General features: G+C 40.6%; 1 protein-coding gene across 3 annotated transcripts in view; it reads right to left on the reverse strand.

The window, feature by feature from the left end:
* The window catches only part of USP13 (ubiquitin specific peptidase 13), a 56,009-nt gene that overhangs the window by 28,786 nt on the left and 14,991 nt on the right, over positions 1 to 12,232 (reverse strand). For all 3 annotated transcript variants that reach the window (XM_074911774.1, XM_074911773.1, XM_074911775.1), the window contains exons 3-6: positions 11,533 to 11,593; positions 2,536 to 2,657; positions 1,971 to 2,113; positions 1,593 to 1,777 (exon numbers count right to left, since the gene is read on the reverse strand). In XM_074911774.1, coding sequence (XP_074767875.1) covers positions 1,593 to 1,777; positions 1,971 to 2,113; positions 2,536 to 2,657; positions 11,533 to 11,593 — 511 coding nt within the window. The remainder of the gene's footprint in view (positions 1 to 1,592; positions 1,778 to 1,970; positions 2,114 to 2,535; positions 2,658 to 11,532; positions 11,594 to 12,232) is intronic.

Here is a 12,232-nt window from a genome sequence, read left to right on the forward strand (position 1 = left end):
GTACACAAAGGGTAAGTGTAAGTGGAATACTGGCACCACCTCTTTCTCCTTCTTACTGGTGTGAAAAAGGAATAAGTTCTGTCAGCAGAGGGACTAACACTTATTACTCCTCTTCCATCACCTCTTCACCTCCAGCCCAGGGAAGCAGAAACCAGACAGCCTTTGCGTCACAATCAGCCACCAAGCCTCTTTCCTGAAGCTCATCTGTCATCCAGCCCTATCAAGAGGTTATGACTACCACTGCAATACAGATCAGAGAGAGAATAATTACTGAAAAGGAAACAAGGAGGACTGGGGAAGTATTTTCTATAGGGAAACCAAGTAAACATCATCCAGAAGAACAAAGGTCTGTGGAGAACAGCTGGTGCCTCTCATTCGGAGGGAAGGATGACAGCCTGTCCTTTGTTATGCCAAAGGCCACGTAAGAGAGGAAGCAGCTAATCGGTGGGAGGCAGGACAGCAGCCATAAGGAAACAAGTACTGCTGCTAAAAATAAGAAAAAAAAAAAAAGAAAAACCACTAAAGAACGTTCTGTAATTTCATAGATGCAGTTGAAACCCACAGCTGAGCAAATCCTAAACACCTTCAGTAACAGAGATTCAGACAGAAATCATCCAAGACCAGGCTCATGCAAGGAAACAACATTCTGTTTGGGAAAGAAAAGAATGAATTTTGCTCAATGTCTCTGTGGCACAGCTGGTTGAATCTGACTATAGCCTCCTTTTCCTGACACTGAATAGGACTTAAAAATGAAAACCTCTCAACTGTTTTGTTCTGTTTATAAAACAGGCTACTCTAAACAGCTATTTTTCATCCATATGGTCATAAGCATTAAAACCACAATATAATCATACTATGTGTTCTTCCATTTTTTATTTCTCCGTACAGCTGCAGAAAAGGATCTCCTTGTTTATGACTTTTTCAGCTTTTCATGTTTTTATTTCATCTACTCCTCACACACCATAATCCTTGCCACAGCAACACTGCAGAACATCACACTCTGAGAATATGCAAACAAGGATAGATCTATAGCTTCCCCACCCCCATGATCATCAGGCATTTTTACAAATAAGCATCACTGCAACCCCATGAAGACAAGCATTTGTTAAACTTAACACGATACTACCAAAACAATATGGAAAAATAGCAGTTTCCAGTATGATTAAAAAACCCCACACTGTTACGAATGGACTTTTCTGACTTTAAAAGTCATTACCCTGTTATTGTTTCTGTGTTACATAAGAGTGAACAATTTGCCCTAGCAAACTGAAAAATACTGTTTCTCCAGATTCTGCTGTTTTAAAATAATATCATTCTTCTATTATAAATCTGCTATTACACAAAGCCAAAAAACTATTTACACCAAATATAAAACAGGAGAAGAGCAGATAAAAAAGGTAAGGGCTTTCTCCAAATGGAGTGTGTGCCATTCCCTCCAACCCCGACCAAGATTCACAGACTCACAGGGTTTTCTTTCCATATCATACACTCAAACATTTGCACTAGAAGCACAGACTCACTTGGTAATGGACATACACTGTTAGTCTTAGGCACAACAGGTAGCCCATCTCAGAACCTGCCAGGTGGCTGACCTGCTCCATCAGGAGTGATGGTTCCCAGCTTCACTGCCAGGGGATAACCCGTCTCCTTGTAGTGCTCCATCGCATGCCCGTTCCCCCCACTGCCATCAAAGAACCACTTTCCACACAGCACAGAACCATCTGTCAGGTTTAGCCACAGATTCTCTCGCAGGTCACATTTTGAGCATTTCCAACCGCTGCGAGAGAGAACAGGAAAAAACAACAGAAATAAGGCAGGAACCAGTCCTGTATTTCCAAGGTAGGTCAAACCAAACACACACAACCAGCCTGGAGTCATGCAAGAGAACTGTTGGCCGAGTTTATGGCTTTAATTCTGTTACTCTGGACTGTATTAGAGAGCCTACAATGAACAAACTGTATTACCCTCACCTGGGGGGAATTCTAACACCATTGTCTAACTGTACAAGTGCTTTGGCATGTTTAGATGCCTGTAGCTCTTCTTCCCAGGAGTCAGGCTCTTGCTTCCTGTAGGGTGATTTTGCACTGAGAAGTGCATCACAAGCTATCGTCACCTGGAAGACAAACATATGTCAATCAAAACCTAACAACTCAGTGACTGGGCAGAACTTGGTATTCAGCCCTTTGCTAACAATGTGCAGAATTGGACATCAGTAAGACTATTTATATACTTAAATATGTATGTAATTTTCTAGATTGCAGTTATTATTTTAGTAGGAGAGCAAGCACCTGTACTATGTGAGCTTCCCTGGGACAAGCTGGCATCATAATAAGGGAGGGAATAGAGGAGGTAAAAAAAATAAAATCCAAGAACCAAAGACAAACCAGACTTTCAAAATTATTGATTCTCTATTATAGCTGGTTAAGAAAGATCTTTATGTAAAAACAAACACCACACGTAAGAAAACAAAGCATCAGCTTGATAAAATCTGAAACAGGAGACAATTCCTATCACCACTTGCACACACTCACTGACCAGTGCAGGTAACTCTTCTATATTGGGTAATGAGATTTCATAGTGATCAGGAAATATAACAAGTTTTGCTTCATCTTCATATTCAAAGTCATCACTGTTGAGATCACTGTTCGTCTCTAGATCTGGAAAACAAGATGGGGAATGTTAGGAGATTGTCCCAAAATAAAGGTTCCTAAATTGTGGAAGCACTGCTTGCCTGGCATCAGCCTACAAGTTGACACTGTCAGGAGTTTCTTCTGGCTAGAGAGGTTTGTAAAATCCTGATCTAAACTAAAATCTGGCCATGCTGAAAGAGAAAGTTCTGAGGACCAAAATTTTCATCTTAATCTCATCCCCAGTCACACTTGCAGTTGATTCGGCCCCCCTCCAAGCAGTGCACATTTGCAGACATCACATTATCGGAATCAGCTAACAAAATTCTGCTCATTTTGGACAAAAATCAGGATGCAATATTGCTGTGTCTTTTGCCCAGGATCTTAGAATGCTATACAATATGGAGACCAGGTCACACTACCCACACTGAAATGGCAGGAGTAATGCACTGCTGTTTCAACCCCCATATTTTCCAGATCACAGACCTGGCTGAAACATGCTATGGCTCCCATCCATCTTGAACCTGGGGCCTTTCCTCCCATGAAAGGAAAGTTAGTACAGCAAGTACAGTTATACCAGCATTATCCCCCTCTTGCTAACTCCACTCTGTGACCAGTGAAAAGAACTTATTAACTAATACATCTTTCTTTTGAAGATCAAGCCTTCCATAGTGTTTGCATACATTCTTATTCCAGTGTAAGGATGACTTACTTTTTTGCTTAAATATATGCCTTGATCAAGAAACATCAGCTAAAATTCTTGTCCAGAAACAAGTGGACCCAGAGAAAATCCAGGCAAAGGCATAAGTAACTACATGGCTAGTGATTTTATCTCTAGATTCATGAAAAACATAATTATCCCATAGTGACAAGACTGAGTTAAATCTTGCTCAGTTCTTTCCAGGCCAACTGAAAAAGTTGAGACCAAACACGTGTGTTGTGTCAAGACATTTCACAAGATTCAATTGCAAGCATAGCCTGGGCAAGGATGGAATCGTCTAGATCCTTCTCCCATCTGGGGATGCTGGATTTCCTGTATTCCCAGGTACCAAACAGTCACTTAGAGAATAAGGTTCAAGTAAGAAAGAAAATGCATTAGCAGTAGCTAAAGCTGCCTCTTATTTTCACTCCAAGTACATGCATATGCTTAATGAGTCACTTGATGCTAAACAAGCATTGGCAGCAACCACTGCACCCTGGGAATGCCTGAAATCTCTAATGTATATCTGGGGGAGAGGTGAGGATGACAGAGGCCAGATTCAGAAAACTAAGCCCTCTATTTACCCAGTGGGCAGTAACTGCCTGAACATCCTAAGCGACAAAACAAGCACCAAAAGATATTTTAACTTGACCTGGAAAGACTACCTCTTGAGAGGAACATAATCCAGTTTCCATTCAATTCTTGGCTCACCTGCTGCACCAGCCAGTCCTGAGGGGTGACAACACCCACTGTCAGTGACTTCCAGCAGCATGACCTCTTTCTCAGCAGCAACAACAAAAGCCCATTTTCATCAGCTGAATATAGACACACAAGCAAGAACTTTTTTTTATACCGAAAGCATGACATTTCTAAAGAAAAAATTCATAACGATCCCTTCCCTTACTGCATCATAATAGAAATAACCAGCGACCTCGCTTTACTCCAGGCTTCTTTCCCAGCTTGTATTACAATTCTGTGTTTTGATAAAGGATTGAATCTCAACAGATGCAGTCTGCAACAGTAAGCTCTTGTGCTTTATGAAGCAAAGAAACTTGAGTATCTCCACTCTGATGGTACATATGGCAACGAATAACAGAAAATCTTCACTTAATGTCCAGAAATTTGATGATGGCCACCATAATAAAACCATAAGTACTGATCATCTCTTAAATATGACATAGGTTTCTCAGAGAGGGTAAAAACTCTCCTACATGGTTTAAATTCTGCAAATGCCTCTTCTAGGGCCTGAAGTCACACCCGTCGCTCAGCCACCAGAGGGAACCTGAGGACAGCTCACACCAGCCACTGTTATCTGCAGACATGTAGAAGACCTGCTGGTATTTTAATTTTCTTACGATACTGAAATTAAGTTTATAGTATTTACAATCTGCTATATGGAAACAGCAATTAGATGGTTGCCTGGGTTCAAAATTCAGACATGCACTTCAACCCATCTCACAAGCCAGATGGCAACAGCAGCCAGATAGTAGTGACTTTACTGCTACTGACCTGACCTGCACTTGTACTAGTGATCCAGGGATGAAAGACTGAGTATTCCATTAGCAATCATCTGCTGCCATCTAAGGACTTCACACACGTAGGAGCATCAGACTTTTGTGGGCGATGGGTAGGGAAGAAAAGTTCCTTTTTACCTTCTCAGGTTTCATACCATTCACGTTACCAGAAAAGCAGAAAATGACGGCCTGTCAGCATGGCATTCTGGATGTCTGACACGCTGATATGGCAGCATCACACTTCTTATTTTAAAGAAAGATACACACAGCTTCATAACAGTTCCAGGAAAAAAAACAACGTGACAATTTAACCGGCAATTCCACTTTTGAAGGTGACCACATAAAAGCTGGTACATTTCCACTCCACACCCCTACTCCCTCTGAATAGGAATTAAAACGACTGCCAGTGCTTTCTGGCAATTAGCACTCTGAAGGCAGTTTCTCTGGGTTCCAATCCAGTATGTAAGAGCGGAAAGGACTTCTAAGGTCACTGACTGAAACCCCTTGATACAGCAGATACCCATATAAATTAATCCTTTTTGTTGACCGTCAGACAGGCCACTTAACAACGTCCACTTGAAACCCCCAAAATCACTACTCATATTTTTAAATCTTGGCTTGTATGTGCTGACAGCCATAGTTGCCAAGTTCAGTAAGAAGTTCTATCTGCATTATTTTTTCCATGCCTGTGCAAGGGCCAACACAGCTAAGAAAGCATGAGCATAGATACAATAAAAACAGATAACTATTATTTTAGAAGGCAATGAAGCCCACACTAAATGAGGGCAGAGGTTGACCCCATAGCCACTGGACATTATGTGCAGTCTGCATGCAGTTTTGGACTTGGATTTTAAATTTGAGAATTTGAGAGAAGAACAAGAGTAACTATAGAAAAGAGGAGCAGTGGGAAATCGACTTGAAAATGGAGCATATTTGATTAAAAATTACTGCAAATAATTCACTTATAATTCATAAAAATATGAACTTTCAAGCACTACACTTCATATAAAGCTGTTTCCTGGACAAGGATGCTCTTTCAAGATGCACTCTTGAGTAGAAGAATCTCTGGGGAAAAAAAACGGTTTACTCAGTTGTAAGACTGAACCACAAAACAACCAACCAGTTTGTAATCTTATTAAAGAACTAACAGCTTGATTGTGAATCTCCATGTGACACTGTCCCCCTTCTAGTGGACTAACAGCTTTATGGTGCCTCCTCAGACCCCCAATTAAACACTGTGGTCACTAAAACAAAGTGTTCATAAGTCATAAGTGTTGTGTTGGGAGGCCAGGACGACAGGCAAAGCAAAATAACAGACGTATTAAAACAGAGGCTCAACTGACGTAGTTATTTTGGGCAAATGGTCAGTAGAGTAAATTTACTCCAGCTCACAGGCATCACTTTAGTGACGGTGAGAAATGCATTGCTGCTGAACTGACTGAAAACAGCAGCTGGAAGTGGAAGACAGAGTACTGTAAACCAACCCACCAGAGGGCAAGAAAAGGAGTGGATGTGCCCAGAACAGATTTAGATAACTTACCAACTGATTGCACTAATAATAGTGGCATAAGGAGACTCCAGGCAGGACCCCCAAACAGGATTTCCTGTGCACATGGATGTGCCTGTGTGTGTTTGAAAGGGAATACAAACATGAAAATTGAATGAGGATGTTGGCTAGTGAGCCTACAAGTAATTTTGAAACCCTAGAAAGACAGTTTAGGAATCTGGGCTTGATCCTGCTCTCACTGAAAGCAATGGACAAATTTGTACTGACTTGGAAGTGAAGGACTGAGTCTTTAACTCAAATAATTTCTTCCTGAAGCCTCTAAATAATAGTGAATTGCAGCAGTGTCACTTTGCAAACTGTAAGTTATTCAGTTCATTTGTCTTCAGGCACATCTGAAACTGACCTCAGCAGATCAGCTACGACAGTCATAATGCTCTTTCTGGCAAAAGGAAAAGCAAAACTTTCTACTAGTATCATTTGTCTTATCAACTACTTGAAAAATAACATTCAAATTGCTTACTCTATCTCCAAAGCAGTTGGATGCTGTTCTTATTACTAGCTATAGACCTCACCCCTTGGATTTCTGGTACAGTCATGTGTTAAACAAGCAACGCTAAAACACCAAAATTCAAATTCTTAATATTTTGCTATCAGCATTAGCCTTTGTTAATCTAGCCTAGTTTCCACAGTTCTACCTAAACCAGCAAACTATTAAGACTCCATTTGTGTAAAGTATCTGCTCACCATTCTACACTCAGCTCAAGCTTAGATGGCAAAGCCAGAAAGCAACAGGTTCAACTCATCGTCTCATCAGTTCCACTGCTACTGCTGGTGAATATGAACAACTTTACTCGGCTAAAATTTGAAAATATTGACAGGAAACACTCAAATCCTCTTAAATCACAACTTTCCATTCATTGATATATACTCTGTATGTGGTTACTTACACAAATATAAACTTAAACCACTTCTGGTAAAAGTCCTCTTCAGAAGCTTACCAAACACAAACATCCTTACTGAAAACAGGTTCTACTACTGGCTGCTGCAAGATCTAGGAGAGCTTATGTGGAGCTGTCGTCAAATCCAGTACTGCCACACTTATGAATGGTCTTTACGCTTGGAAATGGTAGCCATAAGTGCATTCACTGCTGTAGGCAGGCAGGTGCCATCCAGGAAAAGCTCAGCAAGTTTACACGTTCTCTCAGACTCTAACTGGAAGTTTTCTCTTCCTTTCCAAAGCCTTCTCTGAGACCAGCTGTCTGTCATGGATACTGCTCCTCACTGACCCTCTTCTCACCAGCAATCACCATCCTCACAGATCTGCTGACAGAGCTGTTCATATGAGTACTTCAAAACACTTTTAATTGATGGTCTAAGTTAGCCCTGACTTTGCTCAAAACAGAGCTCACACTGCACAGGCAGATACTGCCGTGGTAACTGATCTGGACATCTGTCTAGAGACAAGTTTTATGACCATCACTCTCTTTAGCCTGGAGTCCAGGCTGAACAGTCCATGGACCAAGAGATGCCCAGGAAGAAGGTACCAGAACAAGGCAAAAATGCAGCGATTCCTCCCTCAGTGCGTACCTCCTAGCTTCCAGATATCCATCTGGGGTTTTGTGTTTGCTGGGGGTGGGGTGAACGTGGGTGTGTTTATCTGGATGGCTTTGGAGAGAGAGACAGACATGGGAAGATACTGCATGCAGCTGTGTTTTCTCTTTCAAAAGAGTTTCACTTCTTATTTATAAAGCAAAATAATAGAGAACAAAATATAAAACATTGTTCTACTCCTGAAATTCTACTTGACTCTTTCACTGCTGCTGACAACTGAGCTGGCATTCTCAAAGAACCATTCACACCACCCCTCAGAACTACCTTTCTGAACAGTAATAGCTCATTTAGACCACATCACTATGCATGCACAGGTAAAGCACTTCTCTTGTCTTCTTTGCATTTTTCAACATTTACTTCATTTATTGCTTAGTTACTCAGTAACACATTAAAAAAAGACTTTTAGACTTAAATCTTTTAGATAATTTGAAATCAACCACAAAACTATCTCCTCATTTTTCAATCCCTTTCCAGACCATTTATGAGCGCATTAATTCTTCATAATTTGAACATTATGAAGGACTCTGCTGATAACTCCTGGGAGTAACAGGTCCAGGGAGACTCTGCTGGTAACTGCTGTAAAAACTGGGCCTCAAATCCCTTCAATACAAAGATCTTCCCTCATATTCTACTACCCCTTCTGAACAGGATCTTGTAAGAAAGATCATAGTACATCCTGTCAATCAAATTGCTCTTTTTTACATAGTCACTAAACACATAGGGGGTCTACTACACAGTCCCAGAGTATTCTGGGAGAGCCATTACTTCACTTTGGAAAATTCACAATGGTTCTTTTCCGTTCTGTCATATTTATAGACTTATTTATCAATTCTGATCCTTTTTTTTTTTTCTTTCAGATGGGCTAATATGAAAATTAAATTTAGTGATGACACTTTTCCTGGTCCCATTGCCTGGTTTTTTTCCAAAACTGGTACCACACTTACCATACTTGTGGCTGACTTAAACAAGAGGTTGCATACCAAAGGCAACAATGCAGTAGTTTCTTATCTGAGAGCCTTGTGAAGTCATGGGGAGCTACCATCTTGCCCCATCAATTAACTTCTTTCAATTTTACAGCCTGGATCTAAACCTTCTTTGTGCAATAGCCATGCCTATGGACAAGCACAAAGTATCTTCAAACTTGCTAGCCTAAATAACAGTGCAATGAGGATACAACTCCAAGCATTGTGATACAGACAGTCTGCTTTAAATGTCACCCCAAATTCCCTGCAAGCTTGCACAGTCTGAGCTGAAGTTACCATATCCACACTGCTGAGCAATATCTAAACAATCTAGATTAAAGGCGGTTCATACATTACAGTGCACAATGTTATTATACTTCCTGATTACATAGAACACAGCCAACACCCTCCAACCTTCTCTAAAAGAAAATGCAAATAAAACAAGCCCCAAACTTAATACACGCATGCACATGCACACACACACACTTTGCTATGGATCTTTTAACGTTTAGGGAAAGCTAAAGTTTCCAGTTGACTAACCCACCCAGCCTGTGTTTCTTCTTGCACTTGCTGGATAGCAGAAAGTAATCAGTGAGCATCCAGAAGATGTTTTCCTAATACTAAGGAGATTGAAAAGGGTTTAGTATCTCTAATAGCTTTACATCAAAGAGGATTATAAAATGTAACAAATACCCAAAACTGCATTGGCTTTGTTAAATCTCTGGGCCTTCAGGGAATTATTCAGTGACACCTAGAAACACAGCCATGTTAGTTACCCACTGATTATTGTCTACATTTGTCTGACAGGGTAAACCCTAAATGGCAGGCTGTGTATACGGGCTAATAATGGCCAGTTTGGTGCAAACCTCTACCATAGGTGCCCAAGATGCCCAATGGGAAAGACATAGAGTTCAGCAGCTCCAAACCAATAAAGATGATGTTGGATTAAGAGATAAAATGCCAAATTCTGCTAATCATTTCTGCTGCATGAGAAATTATTGAATCAGCTGACCTCTCTGTGCTTTCATTTCCTCAGCTATGAACAAGAACAGGAATCATTCTTTGTTCTTTACTTTAAGCACGGCCAAAAAATAATAAAATCTGCTGAGCCAAAGAAGTGGATACAAAGCATTTGAATGCATTGAATTACTATCTCAAGGATCAGAGCAGCGAGGGGTGGGGTGGATGTGGGTGTTGGTACCACTTTACTCCCAGCCAGCAGGGGCTGCAAAGAGGACTGCAGTAGAACAACAGACCAGATGAAATACATTTTCAAAAATGCATTCCATACCAGAAATGCTGGATTAAATGGTGACAGTTCCATGTGCTAAACACCCCCCAGTGACTCTGCACCACCTTCAGAAGCTCCCTGGGACCAGGACACTTGTTCCTACTGAGTAGATCCGGTACAGCGGTTCCAAAATGCTCATGTGCAAGGATGGAATTTGAGGACTCCAACATTGCACATCAGAGAGACTATACCACGTACACTGTGTGCAAGCATACCACAGTGACAGAAGCCTCAAAATATATGCAGAAGATCAGCAAGAATAAAATTTGACTGTGTTTTTGTACTTCTTGTTTACACCCACACTGTTAACACTGTACAACCATTGCTGTATTGCAGCCAGCTTTGATCCTGAACCAATCATAAGCATCTAGTGACAAATGTTATTTTCAACATAAACTGACAGTAAATGCCATTTAGACCAACATCTGCAACTTAAGCCTCCTCCTACAAGAGAAGTTTTATTTTTTTATGACTCATTTTAAGAATTTTTTCCTCTCTGAGCCCTCCTTGCAAAACTTACTCCAGACATTAACAACAATTTAATCGATCACAATCTGCAAAGGCCTCTTAGGGACACATCCCCATAGATCAAAGCAATTCCAAAGGGAGGCCATGCTATTGTTTCCCTTCAGCCATAGGAGCTGGCAGTTGTAAAGAAAACACTTAACCTCTTCATTATCAGAAGAAAAATTCACTATTTGCTATTAATACAGAGAGGATAAATAATAGATGCATCAGAGAAATACCACAAGCGATGAAAAGAGGAAGCATATAGGCTTTGCATCACATTCCCCTCATCCATATTTATGAGGCACTCAGGTTTTCTGGGTAATCTGAACCAATGACATCACTTAAGAACATTTACCTGTGTAATAACGTCGAAACAATAACAACCCTTCCTATGACCAGCTGCTGAGTAGAACAGTGCCACACTGAAGCCCTATTATATCTAGACATTAAGCACTGATAAACATTTTAATAAAAGGGTGCTTTGTGAAAATCAGAGAGAAGGGACAGAATTAGTCAAAAAATGACTATCAAACCCTAAGCTGTTTGAGAACAGTTGAGAGCCTACCTTGGATTAAAATGTTTCATGTATACATACATGTATGTATATCTCAATATGCACCAAAATTACTAAGAATTACTTATTTGTCTGGACCAACTTTAAAAACTAGCACCAAAAGTTAAAAAAAGTAACCCAACAGAAAAAGAAAACCCACAAGGAACCCCAAAGCCAGACACAATGGTGGACAGAACCCAAGTACACACGCAGACAGGGTCAGAAAAGGACTGCATGAAAGCAGCTGTTCACAATACCTAAAAATAGCTTAGCATTCCTCCTTTTTGGTAAAGCTCCACCAGATGCCCCTGGTACCTTCTGGAAAGAGAGAAAGAAACAATTAAAAATCCATCAGGTGAGACAACAGTACATCAGCAATAGCCCCATACCATTTCTGACACACATCCGTTCATGGTCCTTCCACTGAATCACAGTCCTTCCTGAGCAAGAATGTAAATCCTCTTCATTCACCTCCAACAACGGGACTCCACTCATCATTGCTTACTACGCTCATGGAGTGAGAAAGCCACCATCTGAATCCTTCCCACTTTGCTCTGTTAACAATTAAGCAGAGCATGTCTCATGGCCACTGTGGGTGACTGCTGTTCTATCCATGAGACAGGGATATCCAGCATCACTCAGACCTCTCACCACTAGATCCCCTACAACATTTCTTGATGACTAAAGTGGAATTAGGAAGGGGAAGAAAAGTCTATTATCTGCATAAAACATTCAATCTTTCATAACTAATTCCGGTATGACCACTTTGCTGTGATCTATTAGTTCAGCTAATTTTCTTCTAGACAGAAAAAAAATGCCCTTTCCGTCAGGATCCATGCTTGCTTCCATTAAGATCTATCCAAGTTATAACCATGCTTTCTTAATAACAGAAAATATGAAGGAAATCTGACAACACCCAAGCAATTTTTTTACACAGGATTTTCTTTATTTTTTAAT

This window comes from Athene noctua, chromosome 8 (assembly GCF_965140245.1).
Source record: "Athene noctua chromosome 8, bAthNoc1.hap1.1, whole genome shotgun sequence".
Lineage (NCBI taxonomy): Eukaryota > Metazoa > Chordata > Aves > Strigiformes > Strigidae > Athene > Athene noctua.